This window comes from Notolepis coatsorum (assembly GCF_963971535.1).
Source record: "Notolepis coatsorum genome assembly, chromosome: 17".
Taxonomy (NCBI): Eukaryota; Metazoa; Chordata; class Actinopteri; order Aulopiformes; family Paralepididae; genus Notolepis; species Notolepis coatsorum.
This window is the reverse complement of record NC_140181.1, coordinates 79,527,828-79,555,376: the sequence shown is the minus strand read 5'-3', so window position 1 is coordinate 79,555,376 and position 27,549 is coordinate 79,527,828. Positions and strand designations below refer to the sequence as shown.

The 27,549-nt window shown below is 42.7% G+C and overlaps 1 protein-coding gene across 1 annotated transcript in view; it reads right to left on the bottom strand.

Annotated features, from left to right (window-relative positions):
• The window catches only part of ifrd2 (interferon-related developmental regulator 2), a 60,659-nt gene extending 33,482 nt beyond the window's left edge, over positions 1 to 27,177 (bottom strand). The window contains exon 1 of the mRNA XM_084333264.1: positions 26,692 to 27,177. Within this exon, the coding sequence (XP_084189390.1) occupies positions 26,692 to 26,734 (43 nt within the window). The 5' untranslated portion in view covers positions 26,735 to 27,177. The remainder of the gene's footprint in view (positions 1 to 26,691) is intronic.
• Between the last annotated feature and the right edge of the window lie 372 nt (positions 27,178 to 27,549).

The window sequence follows — 27,549 nt, the reverse complement described above, 5'->3', positions numbered from 1 at the left end:
GAAAGGAAATGAGAACAGTACGCGCTGGAAAACAAAGTCACAGTACCGGCATAGGCAATTTATGTATTCAGAATCAGACAACGCAAAAAAATCAGCCAGCCATGAAGCCCATTCATTTTTATTTTGATCAAAAGAGAGACGAGGAGAAAGAGGAATCCGGCGAGGCAGCTAATGTTACTAGGGCTATAAATCACTGCAGAAAACGATAAAAACATATTTATACTTTAGACCGTATTTTAGTATGAATATGTGAATGAAGTATAACGTTGCTACATCCTGAACGATAGATAATTGACATTGAATAGGCCATCGTAATGTCAATTTAGCAATACAATTTAAAAAGTTATAGCCCTGCAAAGAAGGGGAACTTCTCCATAGACAAATAGAGCTGGCAGAGGATGGTATAATGATGTACATAAGCCTGGCAAAGAAAGTGTTAATACATTTTGTCCAGGGAGCCGTGGCTAAAGAGCCGCATGCGGCTCCGGAGCCACAGGTTGCCGACCCCTGGATTAGCCCCACCGTTCATTGTAAACAATGATGCATGTAATTATATTAACGTTACTGTGTGTTGTTGTAGCTATGTTAATAAATTCTGAATGGCATTAACGTTAGTTGGGTGGCTACAACGAATTCTCACAAGCTGGCATCGTAAAATATCAACACCAGCCATGGGTATACTGTTTACTAAATTGTGGAGGCTTTTAATCGTCAAGGTAAGAGGATTTGAAGGCGTATGCTATGGAAGTCTTCCCCTGCAGCTCCACTTTGTTGAAATGATAACTAGGGCTATAGGGCCTAACAAAAATAATAGTTGGTTTCAGGTTGGTTGTCAGTTTGGCCATGGGTAGGTAGGGAATTTTTTTTATTTTTTATTTTTTTTATTCTTTCCCACGGCGACTATGGATAGGGAATTTCTTTATTTAATTAACCCTTTCACTGCCACACGACAGAAGGTTAGCCCTTTACTATCACACAACCGACGGCGATGCTCCATCATTAGCATCATTAGCTCCGCGGATGCGGAGCTAATGATGCTAATGATGGAGCATCGCCGTCGGTTGTGTGATAGTAAAGGGCTAACCTTCTGTATTGTCACAGTGAAAGGGTTAACCGGCTGTCGTGTGGCAGTGAAAGGGTTAAAATGTTCACAACAACATGGATGCATGTACTCTGCCAGCATGTTTAATATCCATAATACTAAATGTTTGACTAAGATTTCTATGAAACTTTATTCTATAAAAAAAAAAAAAAAAAAAAAAATTTAATATATAATTTTTTTTTTAAACTCATAAAATATATTGGGTCGCACCTAAATCGGCAGGGTCGGTCGGCAACCTGAAACCAACCATTATTTTTGTTAGGCCTAGGATAACCACCGGTTAATTCGCGATTTTTTATTGGTTTGTCATGACAAACCAATTACATAATCCAACATAGCCTATGTGTAAAAGACTAACATATTCCAGTTGACCGGATTTTTTGTTAATGATTTGTTACGAATAAATCAATAGTTCCATTACGTTAACTATCGAGGATAGTATTCCTGCCAATATTATATAACAGCCCGCCCCCATTCGCTAACCAACCAATCAATGCTACGCAACGTCAACGCAACGTTAGATTTTGTTGAAAGGTACACAACATCCTCGCAACACACTCTACAACACCCTCTGAAACATCTGCAACCATGTTGTGTTGCAGTCGCGTCGCAGTTGCTCGAGCATGTAGAGCCCTTTAGGTTAGCCACGTTAACGTGAGCTATATGGAAAAACAATGTAACGTTACTGGTGAAAAAGTGATTTACCTTGGAATACTTCTTTGCCAACTTGCTGTACTTTGCTTGCAGGTCTGCAGCCATTATTGCTGGATTATGAATAGCCCCAACTTTAGCCAAGGTAACGTTAAGCTAAAACTAGCTTTTCAGCTAGTTCTTCAGCTAATGCTAATAAGACCAGCAAGCAAGCACATCAGAGCTCCCTGTCACACCACTCTGTCGGGACGATGGCATTTAAGAAAGTATCTGCGGTTAAAATGACAAACAGCATTGACACTTTAATTCACGGTCGATTAAAAACACGTTTGTTTTATAATGCTCACTCTCAGCAGGAGGATACCGCACGTGTTGTTGATAAATTACGTCATATGGGATCGGAGCATAGAATTGAAGCATACTCGCCAGCATTTTAGGCTGTATCGGAGGCATTTCCGATACTGGTATCGGTATCGGAACAACTCTAGTAAGAGTCATTAACAGCACCTGTGAGCAGGCTGCTCTGTAGTAAGTCATTAACAGCACCTGTGAGCAGGCTGCACTGTAGTAAGAGTCATTAACAGCACCTGTGAGCAGGCTGCTCTGTAGTAAGAGTCATTAACAGAACCTGTGAGCAGGCTGCTCTGTAGTAAGAGTCATTAACAGAACCTGTGAGCAGGCTGCTCTGTAGTAAGTCATTAACAGCACCTGTGAGCTGGCTGCTCTGTAGTAAGTCATTAACAGAACCTGTGAGCAGGCTGCTCTGTAGTAAGAGTCATTAACAGAACCTGTGAGCAGGCTGCTCTGTAGTAAGAGTCATTAACAGAACCTGTGAGCAGGCTGCACTGTAGTAAGAGTCATTAACAGCACCTGTGAGCAGGCTGCACTGTAGTAAGAGTCATTAACAGAACCTGTGAGCAGGCTGCTCTGTAGTAAGAGTCATTAACAGCACCTGTGAGCAGGCTGCTCTGTAGTAAGTCATTAACAGCACCTGTGAGCAGGCTGCTCTGTAGTAAGAGTCATTAACAGCACCTGTGAGCAGGCTGCTCTGTAGTAAGAGTCATTAACAGCACCTGTGAGCAGGCTGCTCTGTAGTAAGAGTCATTAACAGCACCTGTGAGCAGGCTGCTCTGTAGTAAGTCATTAACAGCACCTGTGAGCAGGCTGCTCTGTAGTACAGTAAGTCATTAACAGCACCTGTGAGCAGGCTGCTCTGTAGTAAGAGTCATTAACAGCACCTGTGAGCAGGCTGCTCTGTAGTAAGTCATTAACAGCACCTGTGAGCTGGCTGCTCTGTAGTACAGTAAGTCATTAACAGCACCTGTGAGCAGGCTGCTCTGTAGTAAGTCATTAACATTAAAGGGGAACTATTTTACTATTTCTTTCACTATTTGGGCACTTTTACACAATTCCTGTGAGTCTATGGAACACCTCTGTAATATATATATTTTTTTTATTCATTGTTTTGTATTTCTAATCAAGTCCTCAAAAACAGCATTTTTCTACCTCAAGATCTCGAGCTGTTTTGAGCCGTGTGTGCTTTTCGTCGCCCCCCGGGGTCCAGCCACTGTGTGGAGCTCATCTTGTATCTCAACATTAACATGCAGCAGTGACTATATGACATCACATATAGGCACATTTTCAAACGACTCAGTTCAGTGAGGGTGAATATTGTGAGAGGAGAATTGGAAGAATGCGCCAATATGAGAATTTTGAGACATAGATCATATTAATATAAGTTCACATAGCTAGGAAACAATGCTAAACACTCAAAAAGGCCATTTATAAGATAGTTCCCCTTTAAGAGTGGAACCCTCGATGATTTTGGAATAGAAATTATATATATATATATATATATAAGAGCTGGGCCGTTAACGCCGTTACCGGGCTAAGTTAACGGCGGACTGTTATCGCGTGATAAATAAATTGCCGCCGTTAATCTATTTTCCAAGTTGGGTCTCCTCTCCTCTCTCTGTCTGCACGAGAAGCGAGCTGCAGCGACTCAGCAAGCCACACACCCAAAATACACATACGGGTACTTAACACTTTGGATGCCCAACCCGAGGTCTCGTTTTTTTTTTATTAGCGATCTGAATTCATATTTCATCAACCGAGTCTACCGTTGGAAAATCAGCCACCCCAGGCGCTCGGATGTGGAAAAAAAGCGCCCCCTATCGTCTCCCAGATGGTAATTCACCCTTTTGGATTGGACTCAGTGAAAATGAATGAGAAAAAAAGACCCGGACTCCACATTTTACTTCTCACTCATGTAACCGGGGTCGATCAGCTTCATGCTGGACCCTCAGAGCAGCGGGGATTATGTGTTTTACTGTATACGCGAATTTTCGAATGGCGATCAGGAATTGGAATAATCCATTTGGATACCATCTGATCTCAGGTAAGGAATCTATGTTACCAGTCTTAGGATAATCAGACCCGTTTTCACGGAGATATAAGCTTTTTCTTTTTTTGTGATATGGCTGTTTGACTCTAAGAGCGATCAGGAGGAACTGAGAGAATCGATTTTCAGCGCGCGGCACTAGCGTGCACACGTACACATATACTATCGATAATCTAGCGTTTATTTGAAAACAATTCATAAATAGGCCGACAAATGACAACGTTCTAGAATATTACAGTACGGGGCGATTATCATGGAATCCTCTTTTTTTCCCGTGAAAACGAGGGGTTTTCTAAATGCTATGAAACGGAAATTAACCGATAAAAAAACAATCTGCTTCGACAATGTTGACTGGAAATAGGTCATTGATAATGCGACGGGCAGATTAGACACATAGCCATAATTTAAAACATAGATTAGGCGATATTAATGCTAACATTGAAGTGGATGTGGGCATTCAAGCACTAAATGTGCGGCCCCTGCTGGGCATTCAAAGTGTTAAGGGAGGGGCCTGTCCGTGGCTCCGTGTTGAAGCGCGGAGGACAGAGACCGAGCTCTGCGATCATCATGGCGGAGAGAACAAAACGAAAGTCTGGGTACACTTTACGAAAGTCGATGCCGACAACGCACGTTGCCACAAGTGCAATAAAACATTTGCAAGTAAGGGTGGCAATACAAGCAATTTGTCAAAACATCCGTTGTCAAAACATAACATTAGTCTGCAGAAATGCGCCGTTTTCGACTGCTTTGCTCGCAGTGTTCCATCTCCATCCACGTCCACTGCAGGTAAGCCAAGATACAGAGTTAGCTAGGCTAATAACGAATTATTACGAATAGGCTAATAAATAAAATTATTGCTTAGCTACAAATATATTTGAAAAATGACAACTTTTTATAGAGGCTGCAGCCACCATGTCCCAGCCCACCCCTCCTCCCTCTACCACCACCGGGGTCCCAGCTAGGCTTGGGCGGTATGACGGTATACCAGGGTATTTCGAAATCCCGTCGGTATGATTTTCAATACCGTGACGTCACAGACTGTGCGCCAATGGTTGTAGTGCACAGCACGCACCAGCAGAGGGCAGGGCAGTCTGTCTTTCCCTCTCTCTGAGCTCAGCAGAGCCACACGCGTGTTCGGTCGGTCTTCCATCTCGCGTGTGTGTTAATCTGCACAACAAATAAAGACTTATTCTTCTATAGAATGCGGTTATGGACCGGTGGCAGTCTGTTTATTAAGATCGAATGGATGGACCATGGGTCCACTAACTTCCAGACATTGGATGATTGAGGAATCGGGAAAGAGCGTTTTTCTAACGTTTTGAAATGGATTCGTGCATGAGTGGACTCGGGGACACGTTGTTTGGGTAAGTAAGTTATGTTATGTTGCTGGGATATAAGATATGATGGGATATAAGATATTCATATAAGATATGAATGCTGAGAGTGTATGTTTGGTAAAATGTTCCAGTTCGACTGTGTGTGTGCGTATTGGCTTCGCGATTCACTACATGGGTTTAACGGCTTAAACTGGGTTTTGATTATCACTTAATCAATGCAGAATCAATTTTGTGCGTCTGTATGTGTAGTTGTGTACTACTGTCGTGAGTTTGTGACTCACATTGCTCTAATTTCAGCCTCCGTTATACGTTATTTGTTCCGTATAACTCGTTTCATATCCGTGTCTCAAATGTGCGCGCTGTTTTTTTTACTTTGGCAACACAGGTTGCTAAGGAATTTAGGTTTGAGGTTGAAGAAAGTGCACTTTTAAGTTGAAAGAACGGCCCTGATGTCAACATGTTTCAATATAAGCATTATGTATGGTGATAACGAGTATATTGTTAACTTAGCTCTGCCTTCGGCAGACTTCAAATGAGCCATTTTAATCTAGATTAACTCCAGGATTGCAGATAGATTAATCTAGATAAAAAAATGTATCTAAGCCCACCTCTAATATATATATATATCAATATCCTAGTTGTACAGTTCCATGTTCCAGACAACTCATGTAGCAATGCTTCAGCTGCAAGGCTTTGGGGCAGGGCTGGGCAGGTTGGCTAAAGCTAAGCTAACCCTATAGCTCCTGCTGGCTCAGGACTTTCTACTGTTTGCAGGATTACTGCGACTAGAGACCATTCATTCAGATGTGCGTGCGTTTGCGTGTGTGTGTGCATGTACGTGCATGTGTGTGCATGTGTCTCCAGAATGGTCACTCATTCAGTATGAGTGTTTGTGTCCAGAATGGTCATTGTGCGTTTGTGTGTGTGTGTGACGTGTGTGTCTGTGTGGGTCAGCCAGTTTATGTCAGGGTGATCCTGAGGTCACAGTGATTGTTGCGGTAGTGCAACATGGTAAATGCATTCTGTCCCGTGGATCAATTCTAATTGATCAATTCTTTAATGTTGGCTTTAACCAGGTTGCCATGCAAGTTGGCCTCCTCTTATACATTACATTTACATTTTGTCATTTAGCTGGCGCTTTTATCCAAAGCGACTTACAAGATTTGTACGACAATCAGTAGGAAGTAGGGGTGTAACGGTACACAAAAACCACGGTACAATACGTACCTCGGTTTTGAAGTCAAGGTTCGGTACGGGTTATCGGTATAGTGGGGGAAAGTTTGGCTTTCCATGTTCCACTCAGGGGTGATGTAGTGTGCAGTAACTAATTGTACTTGTAGGGCTGTCAACGAATATTCTATATTGAAATTAATAATCGACTTGTAATTTTTTTTTATAATAATAATTATATTAGATTGTGAAAAAAAACGGTACGGTACACACTGAAATGGTTCGGTACGGATACGTGTACCTTTACACCCTAGGAAGGGTACAACTCTATCAGCTGAGTAACAATGTTCATCAAAGTGTTAAGACTTGAGTGCTAGTGTATAGAGTGTATATTAGGAAGAGTGCATGACAGTAAGAAGGTTACACTACTTACGTTCACGGTGGTTCATCACTGACGACATTGACATTCTACACTTTGCACAGAGACTGTAAAATCACTTTAGATAACAGGGACAGTTAAATGCCTGAAGGTTAAATGTAAAACCAGGTTACTGGTTTAATTAAACCGGTTCAAAGTTGGCAGGCAAGAGAAATCCATCCCAGAGATGCATTTGAATACATTTTCAAAACGGCAACTGGACCCCGGCATGAACTGCTGGTGCAAACAGCGACTAGACCCCCAGAGCGCAGTTCAAAGCTGGCCTGTGTGACTGTAAACTGGGCTAAAGTTGAGCCGGCTGACCTGAGCAGAACCAGCTGTACAATCAGACCCACTGTTCCCCGTCCCTCTCACCTCTTCACTAGAAGCGCTGTTGAAAGGAAACAGTAACAGCTGTGAGGTATCATGGTTCTTTGCATTCATGAGGAAGTAATGTAAAATCTCTCAACATCTGTAATGGATATCACCAGCTGGCTACCAGACAAACAAGTTATTAAACTAGTTTGCTACAATTGCATTTTAACCCAAATCCTGTTGTTATGTGGTGAGGATACAAAACATACAAAACACTAACATTAACCGAGTTCACATGGAGAACAGGCGTCTAGTGAACTGCAGACACCATTTCCTCAACAATTTTCAACAACATTTATTAAGTAAAACATTTATTAATTAATTAAAGGTTGAGAAAATAGTAAACCTCCTCCAGGTGACGCCATTGGGTGGCCGAGCTCTCGAGAAACAGAACATGTCAGGGCTCCAGACTAACTTTTTACATTGGTTGCACCAGCACATAATTTAGGTGCACCCAAAAATGTCCACTGCGCCTTTTGCCGCTGCAATAATACATTTTAAGCGTTACCTTTACCATTACCTTTTTTGTCAGTTTCCATACACATAAATTATTGTAAAAAATAACATTGTATTACAGTTAGCTCGCAAAGTCCAATCCTTCACCTTTTTATGTCTATTACATTCAGCTCAGCTCCAGTTAGAGCTGTCCCAAGCCTGTTTTTGGGATTCGAACATTCGCCAGGGTTTTTCGAACGGATGTTCGAACCATCGTTTTTAATCACGCAAACAATTTGCTCCTAATTAGGGAGGTGTAGTCTGACGTCACTTTGGACCGCCTGCGAGGTCCACCCGTATAGGGATTTATCTTTGGGAAAATGGATTATCGGCTATTTTAACAATTCTACCTCATGAACATTTGGAAAGCTTTCCATTTTTGCACAAAACGAGTTCCCTTTTATCACTAACATTATTTGTTAAGCATTTTGGTTGAAATAAAATTCAGCGATTATTTTTTTTACAATTAATTGCGAATATTTTCATGTTGAGCTATAGATTGTGGATGAACAAGCACAGAAAGGTACATCATGCAAATGTTGATGCTTTATTTGTTTTAAACGAGACAATTTAGAAATGGGCAATTACATTGTGTTTTCAAGATGATGGGCTGGCCGGAAACAGCAATCATGTAACCACTACACCTCCCTATAGACCAGGAAGTAACCACTACACCTCCCTATACATAGAACACTAGATAGCTTAAGACTTAGTCACCAGCATCACTGAACCGCCGCCATCTTGCCCCAGTCAGCCTTGAGTGAGGGTGAGTGATCTGCACAGACAGAAATACTCATAACTCGCTGAAATATTGACGGATTTACAAACGGTTGGTTTATTACAAGCATTATTAACGTGGCTATGATTCAATCGGTTTGTAAAAAAACATCTTTAACATTTTTTATAAGTATGCAGTATCATAACTACATATTTGATGTTTATAGCAAACCAACCCGTTTGAAAATCGGTAAAGAATTGAGCAATCTATGGTTATTTAAATAGTACATGCACCAGACATTAATGTTATCAGTAGCTGAGCTGCCTGGGGCAAGATGGCCGCCCTACGACGACGTCGCTCTCCATTGGCCGGCAGCACGGGTAAGCTATCTAGTGTTCTATATATATCTAGGTCCCTATAGACCAGGAAGTAACCACTACACCTCCCTATAGACCAGGAAGTAACCACTACACCTCCCTATAGACCAGGAAGTAACCACTACACCTCCCTATAGACCAGGAAGTAACCACTACACCTCCCTATACTAATAGTCTTTCTGGTATTTTATTTTGAAAAATGGCCACTTCCGCCGCGCCTCAACCCAGCGTAAGCGTACTGTCGAGTCTTGACTAGCAAAGTTTAAGCACATAGCGCACATTGCTGCGGTTGAGTAGTAGATGTACCTACTTACTGGTCATGGAAGGCTTGAATAACGTTTAAATGATAATCCATTTTGTGAATACTTGTTGAAACAGCTTTGTTGGCCGACGGCTCCTGCTATCTTAACGTTAGCTAAAGCTAAAGGGCTGCGCCTGCGGTCTAACGTTACATAGCTTAATTAACGTGTATAACATACCTGTGTAACGTTAAGCAGCTTGTGTTCCGCTGGGAAAGCATCACTGCATACACTTTGTTTAATCCAAACGTCCATTCGGAAACGTTGTATTATGAAACCAGTATGAGACGCTGTGTTTTTTTTATCGTTTCAATTCTCACATGGCTTTTTTGTTCATCCCGTCATTCAGCGAATAATAATGGCAGGGTGATGATCAGAGCCAATCAGAGCCAGATCGGGGCTGGTCTTTGCATAATGCACGTGTTATAGCAGAGTTTTTTTTTTTTTAGAACGCACATGGCCACGGGGGAAAAAACGATACACACACAGACAGACCTGCTGGGAGCTGGGAGCACCAGTGCGACAAGGGAAAACATCCAGTCGCACAGCTCTGAGATTTGGTCGCAAAATGCGACCAAAACGGGCGCACCCTGAAGCCCTGCCATGTCGTTAAGTTTCATGTCCAATTATCACAGTCCTTGTGAAAAACCATAGGGAGTACAGGGAAGCTTAGCTTGTTGTGCTTCACAGAGTCTTGGCTGAATGACAACATCCTGGACAGCACCAATCGATCAGGATGGCTTCATGGTAGTGCGTACCGACAGGAATAAGCTAAGTGGCAAAAGGAAAGGGTTCATTCCAGTTGGTGTCATCCTGGTCACATCACCATCCTGGTCACATCACCGTTAAAGAATGCCTCTGTTTCCCGGACATTGAAGTATTTGTGCTACAGTAAGTACGACACCATGACCATATTATCTACCGGGAGAGGTAACATGTGTTAGTGTTGACCGTTTACATCCCACTGAGCGCAGTGGTGGCGCAGGAGAGTGACGTTGTTCACTCCACGGTCGCAGGACTTCAGACAAAACACCCAGATGCACTCATCCTCATCAATGAACAACAAATTAAGACTGGTCGGACAACACAGAAGCCCTCTACAGGAAAGGACAGAGCAGGCTGTTCTTCCTGAGGAGACTCGGGTCCTTCAATGTGTGCAATAGACTGTAGTAGCAAGTGTCCTCTTTTTATGCCGTTGTATGCTGGGAGGGGGGGGGGGGGCTACATCAACTCAAGGGACACCAACAAACTGAACAAGCTGGTGAGGAAGGCTAGCTCCGTGGTGGGAGTCAAGCTGGACAAACTAGAGGTGGTGGCAGAGAGGAGGATGAGAAGGAAGCTGGCAGCTATCCTGGAGATACCCTCAAACTAGGGCTGGGCGATATATCGAGTATACTCGATGTATCGCGGCTTGTTCTACGTGAGATGTAGTAAATTACTATATCGTGAACATCGAGTATTATGTTGTCACTTCGCGGCTGATATGAGACTTGCTTTAGTGCAGATCGTTCCTCTCATTTCATTATAGACAGACCAGCGCGGACCTTAAATGATATGCAATTGTAATTTCATTACACAGACCAGCGCGGAGCTTCAATGACATGCAATGGGCTAACGTTAGCTGATAAGTTAAACCATAATAGGCTAAGCTAACTAGCGTTAGCTCTTAGCTGCTAGCGTTAGCTCAAAGCGGACTCCACGATACTAGTTCCATTAGTGAGAAAAGGGGGTGAGTTATATTGACGACGCTTGACAACAGAGGTTTAAAGATAACTTCATATGTATTGGTTATTCGTTTCTTTCATCCAGTTTCAATCTCCGTGTGTTCAACTTCCTGTTTACATTTGAGTGTGACATCATCGCCTACGGCAGCTTATACGCTCAAAACGCAAACGCGTTCCCTCTCTCTCTCTCTCTCTCTCTCTCTCTCTCTCTCCCCCTTCTCCCCCTTCTCTCCCTCTCTCTCTATCCTTCAACTCCACTCCTTCTCTGTCTTCCTTCTTTCTCTTTGGACCTGAGATGTTAAGTTATCTCAGTATTCAGTAGGCATTGATGTAATACCTGAAATATTCTAAAATCATTAAGTCTGCTATAAGCCATTATCACTTTGTAAGGCTTTGTGTGTGATTATTATTTTCTCACAGTAGTGTGTATATATCTATACATATCTATATATGTGTGTGTGTTTGGCTAAAGTGGATAGAAAACACAGTACTGTGCAAAAGTCTTTGGCACCCAATAGTTTGTATATAAATTGTCTTAGATGTAAATAAAAATTTTTATTAGTGTGTTAGTAGACTACTCTTAGTACATTTTCATTTAATAATTTTTTAAAGCATCTTCATGGTTTAATAATGGAAACATATTTTTCAGGGACTTATTATAATCATCATATTGGCATGACTGTATGCATCAAAGGTAGAGCCATATGAAATCCGTTTTATTTTTTTCCAAATTGCATTTTATTCTTTTCCAAATTCCGTTTTTTCCGTTTTAATATTTCAGAATTCTGTATTTTGCTTTGTACGCCCATTTTACCATCATAAATAGTGTCTAATAAGTGGGAATGAATAAATGTCCACAATTTAATAAGATATAACAGTCCATTTAATAGGGCTGTCTTAAATACTTCAAAGCTTCGTTCGATGGGCATGGGATTCGAATATGAAAATAAAATTTGATTATTAAAAAATATAAAAATATAAATGATATATATATATTTTTTTGCAAAATCAACTCTGCCTCTCTTTGTTAATTACAACAAGCAATGCTGTTTGTTATTTAAGATGAGGTCGGACTCGGCACTGACAGATTTGTGTTCATTGTGCTGCTTTTATAAAGCCTCAAATGACGGCTTACAATATTTCATGAAAGCAAAGTGTTTTGTTTGTCTAAGATTTAAAAAGGTTTAAACTTTACAGCACTGACAAAGTTGAACAAAGTGATGTACAAGTCCCACAACATTAAAAAAAAATATTGCTCAATTCCGCGATTCCGTCCGCGATTCCGTGATCGCGGATTTCATATGGCTCTAATCAAAGGGTTAAATCAAGCATTTTTAAGTGCTTTAGAGGAAATGTCAAAATATCGCGATATATATCGTGTATCGTGATATGGCCAAAAAATATCGCGATATCATTTAGAGGCCATATCGCCCAGCCCTACCTCAAACCCCCTCTATGAGGAACTAGCCAAGATGAGAAGCACGAGTAGGGATGGGAATCGAAATTCCTAATTGGCCGATGCCTGGAACCGTGTGCCTCCCGTGACTTTCGATTCCCTTATCGCTGCCAGGTTTTCAAAACAACGTTAGCGTTAGCATGTAGCCATGGCAGACTTATTTGATTTCTTAAGGGCTCGAAATTGCCTGGATTTTGGTAATATGCTCCCGAAATGCTCCCGCTGTTTGGCTACTTCTATGTGCAGTGAAAACTACTTGAATGCTTTAGAACCTAGTCATTGATTTAGGTCAGGGTGAGCTAAAATTAGCCGCGGAGCTAACGCTATCTAGCATGAGCTAACGCTATTTAATCAAGCTCACAAAGAGAGATAAACAGCTGACAGCGGATAGTACAGGTACAAATACAATAAAACAGCAGGTGGGGGCTGTTGTGTAAACCTTGTACTCTTTAGTTCACATATAATAAGAGCTGCAGTGTTTATTTACAAGTCTACACTGTAAGCCAGGAAGTACCATGGTGGTGCAACATACAAATGTGTCCGTGTAGCAACACAAGCCAATAACTTAAAGGACAGGGGCCCGGGGAGGGAGCTCTGTCTCTGTGTCTGTGTGTGTGTGTGTGTGTGTGTGTGTGTGTGTGTGTGTGTGTGTGTGTGTGTGTGAGACAGAAGTCGGAGGAATAACAACCTGTTATTCAATAGATTAAATTAGTTTAAGAATAAAAAAATAAATACATTTTAAGAGAATCTCAAATACATTATTTTATTTAAGTGTAGGCTATAGTTAATGTTTTATTTTTTACAGTTTTTGTATTTTTCTGACATGGGGGCTCAACAATAAATGACAATCAGAAATGTCAAGTTGCATGTTGTTATTCTAACCAGCTTAGACCCCTACGCTCTGCATCTTCTGGCCGCCTCAAACCTACTCCTATCCAAGCTCCGGGAGGGTCATCAAAGAGAAGTCGCCTATTCTCAGTCCTTGCCCCACAATGGTGGAATGAACTACCCACCCCAGTTAGGACAGCCGAATCACGTCCAATCTTTCGCCGTCGACTAAAGACGCACTTCTTCAACCATTATCTGAATAAAAAAAAATATATCTAACCCTAACTAACCGTACTGTCATGCACTTGTCCTAATAAACTAACCTACACTGTAGCACTCAACACTTTGATGAACATTGTTGCTCAGCTGATAGAGTTGTGCCCTTCCTGATGGCTTGTCGTACAGAACTTGTAAGTCGCTTTGGATAAAAGCGTCAGCTAAATGACTAAATGTAAATGTAGTTCTGTTGCATTTCCAATTTATTTATGTAAATTATAAATTGATCAGGTATCGATAAGGGTATCGATAAAGAATCGAATCGATAAGCAGAATCGATAATGGAATCGTATCGATAAAATCCTATCAATTCCCATCCCTAAGCACGAGTCAGCCAGAATCATACACCCAGACACTCCACCAACCGCCTTTTTTCTCATATTCAGATTATTTTATTGCCTATATTTATGTATTTCTTCTAGTACCCTGACCATACCTGTACCTCCTCTCCCCCATGCTTCAGACACTGGAATATCTTATTTTACATGACCTCCTCACAACAGAACCATAGGATTAAGGATTAAAAATCAGCTAAATGCCTTTTTGAGTTAATTTGAATGGTTCAAAAACATCTACAGCAACCGTGAAATGCAGGAGGTTAAGCTAATGTTAATCTCTTTTCAATAGTGCTTTAGACTTCTACGAGTGCTGCCAAATCCATTAGTTGCCAAATCTGTTCCAAGTCCCACGTATTAGATTAGAGTAAAGTTTATTGCCATTGGACAGGGTACAAGTACAGAGTACAACTACATTAAGTAAGCAAGTGCAAAGGAGCAGCAAAGTGCATTGTAATGTACATACTGTATGTGTATAACTTGTGTAGTGTATATACAAAATAGATATATGAAGTATATTATATGAAAAAGTATATACTTATGGGTTGACACTACCGTGATAAACTAACACTATGGGTAACACTGCCCTTCCAAATGGCAATGTCAATCTGTCATCAGTTTCCACTGTATTTAGAAGCACAAACACAGGTGTAACCAGAGATATAGAATAATGAACTATGTGGGAGCAGGGAGGTGTAGGTCATTTTGTCAATGGTGGTGGTGGGTGTGTCTGTCTGGAGGTGTGGGAAGAAGGGTAATTAATATCACCTGTGTCTGGGAACCACTCAGTGTTTGTTTGTTACAGAGAGAGGGTGAGGCAGGGTGCCTATATTTCTGTTGACCGCATTACGTTACCCAGTTACCATCGAAATCATATAACATCTGCAAGAGCATGTAACCGAAGGCTGAAATAAACACCCTTGAATTGCAGCTACGGACTCAGGCTCATTCATTGGACTCGCGTGTCGGACAGATCTCCCTGCCCAAGCCCTCTCAGCGGCTTTTTACTTGTCACTTTAAAATAGTCGCGTTACAAACTACCTATCTATTCATTATTATATATCTATGGTTATACCTGTGAATACCCAGAGCCATTTATTAACAATCATAATCTTTACCCATCTGTAACAGGACAAAATTAAATACTTTCTTGAGTCCTTGAGTTCCCCTCAGAACAGCCCAAACCCACCCAATTTTCTGTTGTCGACTAAATACACACTTCTTCAATCTATATCTGAAAGAAAAAAAGAAAACGTAAAAATAATATCCTATCCTTTGTACTGCATAATACTATTAAGGCTGAGACGATATGCCATTTGGAAGAATTGATAAATCGGGACAAAATCATCGATAAATATCAATATTTTATACACATTTTATAATAATAATAATGTAATTTAAACAACAAATGTATGTTTATTTTGCAGCAATTATGTCGTTCCCGCCATCTTCTTTAGTGTTACAGATTTCCCCATTCAAAACTACCACAGTGATCCTTCTCATTTTATAGTCGGTGGTCTCTGGATGTGATGGAGGAGTGCACTGCATATTGAATGCACAGTGCAGAGTTTGCAATTCAACTGAATTTAAATGAAATGGGGATGTTTTAAGTAAAACATGCCACAATACCTAGTATTTCCTAGTATTTTAGTATAGTATAAAGTAGGGATGCCCCGATCGATCGGCCACCGATCGTTATCGGCCGATAATCAGTATAAATATGCGATCGGGGAATTCCGATAATGAGTCATATTCGCCGATCGCGGAAACTGATCAAGTGGATATCTCACTCGCTTGTCTCAGACGCACAGGACCTGCAAACTGCTCCTCCTCCCTAGCCCCGCCCGCCTCCGTGTAGAGTTTGTAAACAAAGAGGTGCGGCTCCTCTGCTCGAGTCTGTAGTGCATTCGACCTGCGCTAACGTTAGCTACCTAGCTATCGTTACTGTTTAAACAAAATTACCCAGTCAACTATTCACGTTTAGTAGGCATTGTCTAACGGTATTTAGCCGGCTAGCTACCGATAGCTCCTGATATCAACAAATGATCCAGAAAATCTAGTAGTCCATGTTCATACCTCCGGTAGCTTGCGTTAGCTTGCGTTAGCTGACGTTAGTTTACTGTTCAAAACGAAATGTCCCATTGAACTAAAGTTCTGTCTTAACACTTTGACTGCCAGGGGGCGTCTTTAGACGTCTTTGCTGGCCATGCTAAAGTTGCCGGGGGACGCTGTACGTCGTCTTTATATCAATATTTCAAAAATCTGCGATCGGATTCATAATGTCCCTCCGCTGGCCTGAGACACAAGTGTGATCTCCTCTCAATCCTCTAGCGGTTCAAGACCGCCATCTGGTGGCCGATCGGCAGATCGAAACCGGATGTCAACCTTTAACCCGGTAGGACTCACTCCATATGGGGTCCGGGCACTCGCTAATGTTAGAGAGACTCCGTCTTCACACAGTGAACATCGATCGCTGCAAATAACTCGAAAAAACAACATGATTTGGACGTATATATTATTATACAACCTGGAAATGGACCGACTATTTCAACATCCCATAATGGAAAACTGTCTACCCCACGCTGATCGCCCAACGGCCCGCGGAGACTGGGGTGAGTTTTAGCGTGTAATATTACCGTGTTCGACACTAACTGCTATGATGAACATTTGACCCACATTAGATGATTGGTATAACGCTGCCCACGGAATTATAAACGCCCCCTCGCCCATCCGGTCAACATCAGATGACGTGTAGTAACTTCTAGAAGTACGTCTAGTTGGAATTTTTTATATCGCGCTGATTGCCATCAAACTGTATTTCATCATCAATATAATGCATTTGGGGCTATATATCACGTTCTGGAGAAAGCTGCAGAAAGAGATGAAAACATACTTATACATTAGACCATACTTTACTATGAATATGTGAATGAAAAAGTTTAACGTTGCTACACAATGAACAATACATATAGGACTTTGAATGGGCCCTAATAATGGCAATGTAGCAATAGAATTTAAAAAGTTATAGCCCTGCAAAGAAGGGGACTTTCTCCATAGACAAATAGCGCTGGCAATCTATGGTATATCATTAATTTAACCTTAGGCAACCAAAGTGTTAACGTCATCTAGCCGGCTAGCAGTAGCTACAGATAGCTCTTGATATCAATGTCTTATAACATTGATTTAATGCGTATTCGAGCTGAGGGCTTGCTGAATGTGAAATGACCAAAGCATAACGTTACCAATAGGGTCCCGCTGCAGCACAGGAGAATCCTTTTTGGAGCTGGAGGCTACTAGAGTACACACAGACAGTGGAGCTGTTTGCAGATAGCGAGCATTTTGACTTGTTGCGTGGTGGCGATGTCTCGCAGATAATACAAGTACAAGTCTAATTATATAATATATATATTTTATTAAAAAAAAAGAAAAAATTTATATATAATCTTTAATTTCTTTTTAATCAAAAACGATCGTATCGGATCGGTATCGGCCGATATGGCTCACGACGATCGGTGATCGGTATCGGTGGCAAAAAACGTGATCGGGGCATCCCTAGTATAAAGTATTAAAAAAAATTATAAAAAAGGAAAATTCACTCTTTTTTTTATACACATGCAAACAAATCATTAGGTAATGCCACTTATCGATTTCACGCAGTTGTTATCGATAAGTGGTCTGAGCCTTAAATACTATTATGTACTAAGGAATCTACCTTGCCTAAATTACTACCTAGTACCTACTATGCCAATATGCACTCAAGTTTGACACTGTTTGACGAACAGAGCGGTCTCTTCCTGCTGACTTGTTGTACAGAACTTGTAAGTCGTTTTGGATAAAAGCGTCAGCTAGATGACTAAATGTAAATGTCCTAACATTCTTTAACAGTTCCTTTCAGTTGTAATTCCTTGTGGCAAAATAAACATGTCAGTCACCATAGATCTATTCTCTACTTTACTTCCAGGAGCCAAAGCATTGACCCGGCAGGACTTCACTAAGGAGAGCGACGAATGGGAGAGCGGATGCCGAGAGGAATGTAGCCTACAAAGAGGGAACATTATGGAGCTTTCCGGGGCAAAGAGCCGACGTCATAGCTAGTAGGGGTGGGACGATACATCGATCCAGATCGATCTATTATCAATAATCAAATAGGATCGATGCCACGTAAAAAGATCGATTCATATTGCGATACTCTTATTTTGAAAATCCGGCGACGGCGACGTCATCGCCCCGCGCCCAGTGTTGTGAAACTCAAACTCCGTTTAACATCAACAGCTGCCAGTAGCGTCTAGAGCGTCACTACTAGAGCAAGACTAGTGTGCCTATTCTGTGACCCAAAACATGTCCCTGCTGTTTTATTCCACAACGGGTCCAATGCATCTAACCTGCTTTGCAATCCTCGTCACTCCATTATGCCCACGTCGCGTTAAAGATCGAAGATAACGTTACTTTAGCGTGAGCTAACAAGCTAACCCAGAGCCATAGGCAGAGAGAAGTGGGGACTGGGAGGGTGCATTCTCGGGGATAGCCCCACTAACAGGATCTGGCCGGTACTGCACCTTGGGACTCCCAATATGCTTTTCCAGCCAAAATACAGCTCTGTGACAGTGAATAGGATATTAATATCGAGAAAAAAAAGAAATGAACCAAAAACAGTGAACAGGAGGTCTATTTGTATTAAAAACAATAGATTGTTTTTCATTTAAATGTCTGGAAGAGCTCAAAAAAAAAAATGTCATGATATTTCCATTGCCTTTTTTGTTTGTTGATTTAAATGTTACTGATTGTATTAAATGGGCACATAATATCATCTCATATCGATCGCAGGCACCTGAATCGAATCGTATCGTATCGTGGCAGACTGTGTGATATCGGATAATATCGTATCTTTGTCCAAAGAATCGATATCGTATCGTATCGTGATTAAACTGGTGATTCCCACCCCTAATAGCTAGACAAGCTTTCTTGGTCATTTAATATCCAGGGATATTTAGGGTGTCGGCACACTAGACGGGGATCTGGTAGAGACCAATGGGAAGACGCACCCCTGCTGGTCAGAGTTCAGCCTCTTGGTGCAGAAACTCATCTTCAGATCCCTGGCTTTTAAAGTGCTTTACGTGGCAACGTAGCCGGTGGGTTCCAGCCAGGGTTAAAGGAACACGCCAACTTTTTGGGAAATTCGCTTATTTGCCATCTACCCTGGAGTTAGACAAGCAGATACATCAGGGCTGTACGCTAAGCTTTTTCACTAGGGGCACACTTGCCCCTAAATGAGAAATTTAGGGGCAAAAAATATTTTTTAGGGGCAAAATTTTAAATAACAATTTTACCATTATTTATATTGATTGTTTTTAATTTTAAAAAAAAACGAAAAAAAATTATTTTATATAATTTTTTTTTAATAAAATATATATATTATATAATCATACTTGTAGTTGTATTATCTGCGAGACATCGCCACCACGCAACAAGTCTAAATGCTCGCTATATGCAACCAGCTCCACTGTCTGTGTGTACTCGAGTAGCCTCCAGCTACGGCCAGGATTCCCCGGAGATGCAGCTGGACCCTATACTGTAGCCTCCAGCTACGGCCAGGATTCTCCGGCGCTGCAGCTGGTCCCTATTGACTATATTCAGCGTGCCCTCAGCTCGAATACGCATCGACTCAGTGTTATAACTAGACATTGATATCAGGAGCTATCTGAACTATTTAGTTTAATGGGACGTTTCGTTTTGAACAGTAAAGCTAACGTGAGCTATCATGCACTACTAGACTTACTGGAGCATTTGTTGATAGCTATCAGTAGCTAGCCGGCTGGCAGGCTCACCGAGGTTCCAGTGTCCCACTAGAGACTAGTGTTTACAACAGCGGGAGGGAGGAGGAGCAGCAGACGCCGCAGCTCTCTCCGTGTGTCTGAGTTCAGTTCAGTTCGGCTCACTATAGGAGGTCGAACGCGTCGAAAATATGAAGCAATACTAACGTTACTTTTCTTCATAGCTAAATCAGACAGTCAGCCAGTCTATCAGAGTGAGTGCTCAGTCGATTGTTCCCGCTGATCATACCTGCTGAGTGCTCACTGCTCAGCTCGCGTGAGTGACGTCATCGCGTCATCACACTGCCTTGGATAATTTAGGAGTGAAATGCGAATGCAAGGCTTGAAAGCACTACTCGCAAGCCCGCCCCCAGATAATATTTACCAATCGCAACGGCCAATTAAAGGGGCAATTCGCGACGAGATCATCGCAGTGTACAGCCCTGTACATACCCTTTTCTTCTCTGTGCATGAATTAGGCTTAGGGAACAGCCGCACAGTTAGCCTAGCGTAGCGTCATTCACTGGAAGTAGGTGTGCCAGTGTAGCCTAGTTCCCAACAGTCACGAAATACACTCCAAAACGTTCCTGTAAACATGTTGTGAACTGTGTATTTACCACGTGGAGAAAATAAATTTACGTTTTCGTTTTCTAAGCAGATATATACTCAGAACTATTTTTCGCCAAATCACTGCTGCCTGGGTGCAGTGATTTAACCCTTTAATCGCCAAGGACGAGTTAACAGTCTGTTGTGGCCAGCATCCTCTTCTATGCTGTGGCATGCTGGGGAGGCTACATCAACTCAAGGGACACCAACAAGCTCAACAAGCTGGTGAGGAAGGCTAGCTCCGTGGTGGGAGTCGAGCTACCTAGACTTGAGGTGATGGTAGAGAGGGGGATGATAAGTTAGCTGGATGCCATCATGGAGAACCCCTACCACCCCCTCTACGACGAGCTAGTCAAGATGAGAAGCTCGTTCAGCCACAGACTCATTCCCCCCCGACACTCAACTAACCGCCTCGGACAGTCCTTCATACCAGCGGCCATCAGGCTCCACAACAGTGGGCAGCGACTAGCAGCCTCCAGGCCCCACAACAGGGGGCAGCGACAGCGACTGCTACCAGACATTGACCTGGGACTTATAGGAACCCAAGGGGGACAAAGTAGACTACCCTGGTACTTTGATTAATGTATACTCAGTAGATAGTAAATTATAACACTACCTCATGCATACTGCACCTTATGTGACACTGTGAATAATGTGAATATTCCTCAGCTAGTCAGATAGTAAATTATATTGACCATATTGATCAAATTGTTTACACTGCCTGTGTTGTCTTTTACTACCTGTATACTGTGTTGTTTTACTACCTGTACCCCCCCCCTCCCCCCCATGCTGCTATGATGCCTGAATTTCCCCAAGGGGATCAATAAAGGAATATCTTATCTTAACACGCCATGCGTAATCTGCCAATGACGCCGTAACACGTCATTGAGATCAATATTTCAAAAATCTGTGATGGCAATCATATTTCACCCGCGGAGACTTGAGATCTCCTGTTGATCTCCTCTCAACTCTCAAACGGTTCAAGAGCGCCATCTGGTGGCCGATCGGCGGATCGCCCAAACAGCAAACCGGAAACCGAAAGTGGTGCTCATCCAAATTCCGTCCGGCCACTCGCTATAGCTCCCGGGGCTCCATCTCGACACACTGGATAATCAATCGCTCGCCCTAACTCAATAAACAACGTTATTTGGACGTATATAGTATTATACAACCTGGAAATGGTTCATCTAGAATGGATCAACATCCCATAATAGAAAACGTTCTACTCCAAGCTGATCGCCCAACGGCCCGAGGAGACTGGGGTAAGTTTCAGCGTTTATTATTACTGTGTTCGATACAAACTGCTCTGATGATCATATCACCCACACTACATGAATCATCTAACGTTGGCCACGGAATTATAAACGACCCCCCCCCCCATCCGGTCAACATCAGATGATGAGTAGTAACTTCTAGAAGCACGTACATTTGAAATTTTTTATCTGGCGCCGATCGCTATCAAACTGTATTTGATCATCAATATAATGCATTTTTGGCAATAACTCACGTTCTGCAGAATGCTGCAGAAAACGATAAAAACATATTTATACTTTAGACCATATTTTAGTATGAATATGTGAATGAAAAAGTAGAACGTTGCTACATCCTAAACGATAGATACTTGACATTGAATGGGCCATAGTAATATCAATTTAGCAATACAATTTAAAAAGTTATAGCCCTGCAAAGAAGGGGAACATCTCCATAGACTTTCAACAGTGGCAGAGAGGGGTATATGATCAGAATAATCCCTGGCAGATAAAGGGTTAATCACTTCAAAAGCCCTGTTAAAAAAAAAAAAAAAAACAGGGCTTTTGAAGTGATGAAATCCCTGTCATGATAGCCCGAAAAACTTTGCATTTACACCAGACCTCAAACTTGAGATAAGTCACTCTTGTAACTAAGTCGGTATCAGTCATCCAGTTTCCCAGTGATCAACCTTCACACTCGTGCTCCCACACACACAGGCAGATCTTGGTTACGTGGAAGGGTGTGCTCCCAGATCACATGGTTCGCCTCCACTCAGTTACTGTATACTTTTTTTTGTTTTTACCAAATCTTTTTTCAAGAGTTACTGTATACTGTGAGAAATCATTCAAACGCTTGACAGTCGAACCGGAGGCATGCCTAGGGGTTAGGACAGACTTGCCTCTTGTCTATTAGAAGAACAAGGGGGGCGGGAACTCTTCCAAGCCATGGCATGCGGGTGCAAATTTCCTTGAACAGATGAGAAATATAACAGGCGGCTCATACTATATGAGAGCTTTAATGGTGACAGAATACAAGAGCGACAACTACAGTATGACAAAGAAAAGAATAACGGTTGTAAATAATCGAGGCAAGACGGAAAGCATGAAAACAGGAATCTCAATTATGACTGACGTAATGATACTGGGCACCCGAAAAAGAATGATAATGTTAAGAAACTTTTTATTAATAATAATTAAATAAATAAAATAGAAATGTAGTGGGAGGGGCGCCAGGGTGGTGCACCACCTAACTGCGCTGCAGTGCAACCCGGCCATCCCGGGTTCGACTCCCGGACCCAGTGACCTTTGCCGCATGTCCTCCCCCCATATCTTCTCCCATCCTTCCTCTCTGCCGGTCTGTCCAATAAAGCAATACAATCAGGGACCGAAACTAGAGCGCCGACCGCCATTTGCGGGCAGTTTTTACGTTTGGCGCCTCCCACTTAGAGGACTGACCGCTGTGTGGCGGCCAATCAAATGGTCATGTGAAAACCGAAAATCATGATCCAATTCTGAGCGGAGTTCTCACTCGCTGTCTGAGCACAGACACGTAGCGCATTGCTGCTCCTAAACCTCCCCTACCTGTTTCTGTATGCTGCATGTAAACAGTCACCGTGACTGATGTTAGTCTAGTCAGAGAGACCTCCGTGAGCTGATGTTAGCTACTGTTACAAAATGACCCAGTCAACTATTCACTTTTAGTTTAATACATGAGGCATTGTGTAACGTTATCCAGCTGGCTAGCTTCTGATAGCTCCCGACATAAACAACTGCAAGTGTCCAGTTACATCGCATGAGGGCTGCAGCGCTGCTGACTAGGGTCCAGGTGCAGGGCAGGTGAATCCTTTCATGCTGAATGTAAGAGTTTAGGGTCCAGCTGTAGCGCCGGAGAATCCTTGCTGGAGCTGGAGGCCACTAGAGTATACACACAGACAGTGGAGCTGTTTGCAGACAGCGAGGTGGCGATGTCTCGCAGATAATACAACTACAAGTATGATTATATAATATATATATTTTATTTAAAAAAAAATTATATAAAATAATAATAATTTTTTTTTATCAAACAAAAGTTGGCAGGTAAGAAATCTGCTTGGCGGGTAGATTCTTCCCATCTACCCGCCACTGGCCGGTGAGTCAAAAAGTTAATTTCGCTCCCTGAATACAATGTAATTTTTGTGGGAAATGGGAATAAATAAATGTCATTAATTAATTAATTAATTAATTAATTAATTAATTAATTAATTAATTAATTAATTAATTAATGGAAATACAGCAACGGCAGGATGAACAAGGATTAACAAATTGGAAGTCACTGGTTATTACTGGTGTTGATGATGACAGCCTCAGAATATATTATTAGACTAGCATGCAGCCGGATAGCACCCCTTACACATAAGAGTATTATTAGACTAGCAATGCAGCATGATAGCACCCCTCACACATTGAGCAATGAGGTCAGACTAGCGCGACGGAAGTGCTATATCAAATGCATGAGGTGAATGTCTTCCCACTGACACATGGTGGAAAGCTATCCAGCGGGACTCGTCGGTGCCAGACTTAGCCTGTCGGATCCAAGTGACAATGAGGTCAGTGGAAGATGATGAATGGATGGATGGATGGATGGATGGATGGATGGATGGATGGATGGATGGATGGATGGATGGATGCAGGAGTTCAAGCAGGGTGAACAGCCATCGGCCGTGCTCTTTTGAATGAGAAATTAACATCACGTCTTCAAGGTCCAAGCCGGGGCGGAGGGTTCAGCATTTTGGATGGAGTTTAAGCTTGGCATGTGAAAGAGTCAAAACTCAAAAGTCAGAACAAATTCAGAAGATAAACGGAGAGCATTTGGTGCTCTCTCTCTCTCTCATAGACTTCATATTGTTTCACACAGCCTACCTGTAGGAAGGAACCAGGAAGAGTTGGCAACCCAAAGAAAGCCATGTGCGAGAGTGGCGTTTCAAGTTGTGTGAGGGTGAATGCCAGGGGATGGAAATGAAGCTTTGCATGAACCTTTGAACAAGGGTTAAAGCCGGCTTGCTGTGGTTGCATTAGCCGTGTGCGTGGCTGGTGGGGTTAATGACTGCGGAATGGCATTTGAGCTTGATCTGAGGTTAGAATTCAAGTTCAGGTTCAAGCGATTAATGCATTGTAGATGGGGTTAATCTTCAGTTCAGCTTACTCTGCTGCACACACACACACAAAGAACACTATTGGTAATGGTATTGGGTCAATTCAGCGTCAGAGTTCTTCTTAGAAAGCTGGAGCCACTGCCAGTGTGGGGTACAATTTGAGGACGGACAGGGTTCAAGGACAGGAAGAGGAGTTACCTTTCAACGACTGAGGGCTTTTAGCTGACAGGTGCAGCTGAAGAACCTCCTGTCGAAGAGAACCTGGCAGGGAGGAAGGGATGGAGAGGGAGAGAGAGAGAGAGAGAGAGAGAGAGCGGATGGAAGGAGGGGTGTATTGTAAGGATGGTTGGAGAGAGAGGATGGAAGGAGGGGTGTATGTATGGATGGATGGGTTGATGGACAGAGAGAGGATGGAGGGTAGGTGGATGAATGGATGGAGAAAGAGAGGATGGAGGGTGGGTGAATGGAAAGAGGGTGGATGGTTGTATGAATTATGGATGGAGAGAGAGAGGATGGAAGGAGGGAGTGGGTGTGTGCATGGATGGAGAGATGACGGAAGGAGGGGTGTATGGATGGATATAAAGAGGACAGAAGGAGAGGGTCGGTAGGATGAAAGGCAAAATAATGATCATGTTGATGGAGAAGAAATTCAAGAAAACATCAGACTAGAACTCCGATATCCCATTCAAAACACCAATGTCCTGCTTTCGCACAATACTTCAAGCACTGGTTTATAACGCAGCAGCACCTTGAAAACATGATTCAATATGAATGTAGCCCACATTCTTGCATTCTACATCAAAATAGCAGCAAACACTTGACTCAAAACTGTCAGCCCAAATGGGCTAGGCTATGGACCTCTCTCTCTGCCATCATTATCTATTTTTTGCTGCAGGCATGTACAGGGAGCCGAGTGTGTGTAGGCGCTGTGCACGTGATATGTGCATGCATCCCAACCCACAGCACTCCACAGGTGGGGGGGGGGGGCGAAACGCCCTGTCAGGCACATGCAGGATCCGCACTGTGGCCCCCCGATCTGAGCGGCTGCCCAATCACCACTACTGTACAATGTCACGAATGCACTCAACACCCACTCACATGCAGCAAACTGTATTCGTTTCCATGTTATGTCATCATGTGTCATCATGTCATGTGAAAATGGGACCCGGGCCACGGATCCGTGCAAAGAAAGAATAAGCCTTTCATTGCATGTGTCAGGCCAGGGCACCTCACAGCGATTTTTGTTTTTTACCTGACATAAGCTATTTTTCAGAGACAGGACAGTGGACACCAACTACTAAAAATAACGCCCGGTTTGCTTTACATGTGATCAGCAATTACTGAGGCAAAGTCAGCTACTACTACTACTACCACTACTAACAATCAGCAAGCAAACGCTGCTGTGGTCTCTATAGTTTAACTACTGTAACTAGCCACACCTTTACAACAACTTTATATCACATGGATCACGTTTTATGTCCAAATTAGTAAAAAGCGGCTATCATATCGCAAAGTTGTCATCATCATAGCTGTTAGAACATGCACCGCAGAAACAAGGAGATCCCATAATACGAGCGGATCATTACATTATTTTCTAAGCAGACAGTCCCCAAAACTATTCTCATAATAACAAGTTAAACGTCATGGGGGGAGCAACAAAGTCTGACACTTGTTTATCTTCTGCCGCCATATGGCAGGAGGAGTACGTTGCTGGAGTTGACAGCTAGTAGCAACAACAACAGGCCTAATGTTAGATATGATCAGCCTTGCTCGTTCGAGGTGTGGCGAGAATCGATCAAACTGTACATCCTCATCTCTTACATGTTTAACTGTCAATTCAAAGTAGTTAGCTCTTCGAAGACTGACGATTTCTTGGCGGAAAGTAAATAATCGCTTAGCTAAGCTGTCTCGCCCGACATAATTGCCACTTACCCGGCTTACTTGAGCCACGTTTCCCCTTTTTATTCCGTGGCATTCTGGAGCAATGTGCTCTGAGCACAAGTCACAACAACAAGCGAGCCGCCGGTAGGTGACCAGTGGAGCTGTCAGATCCCCTCGACAGGTCGTGCGAAGGCAGCAGCAGGCGACCAGATGATCTTCAGGGTCTTTTCTTCTCCCAAAACTCAACCCCGGCCCGGACACCTGCTTTGTGTTGTTTACACTTTAAGCTAACGTTTAGTTAGCTTCTCCAGCTAACACCACCACCACGTTTACAACTCTTCCCGTATTCCGTCTTCTTGGCATTAGAGTTGTCCCGCGGCGAGGGGAAAGTCAGTTTCTTTCACGTATCTCACTATCTATTATCTGTGAGTGTCCCCGGGTAATCTATATCTAATACCAGGTTGAGAAGGTAAGTATTTTTCAAAAAGTTTAGAGCGGAGTTTCGAGCACGTTGCTGTTGCGAAGTCCACCATCTTCTCCTCGGTAACCACTGATCAGACCGGGAGCCGTGGTTGCCAGGTTTATTTCCGTACCACCCCCTCTCGACACTGCAGCTAAAAGCGACTTCCCTCCGAGGCGATAGTATGCAGCTGCAGAGCCGCAGAGCCAGCGTTGCTCTCAGGGCCGCGCTGTGAGGGCCGCTCAGCAGAGCCACCCACCGTATTGCACTGTGCGGGCACAGCTGTGAGATCCGCGCGAGGCCAGATATCTTGAATGAATGCGTTTATTTATTTCGAACATAAATTGAAAAAAAATAATAATAAAAAAAACTAGAAGACAATTCCGCGCAGGGAAATTGTGAAAGTGTGGGTGATGCCTGTGCACCACCGGCCAACAGGATAGGGTCTG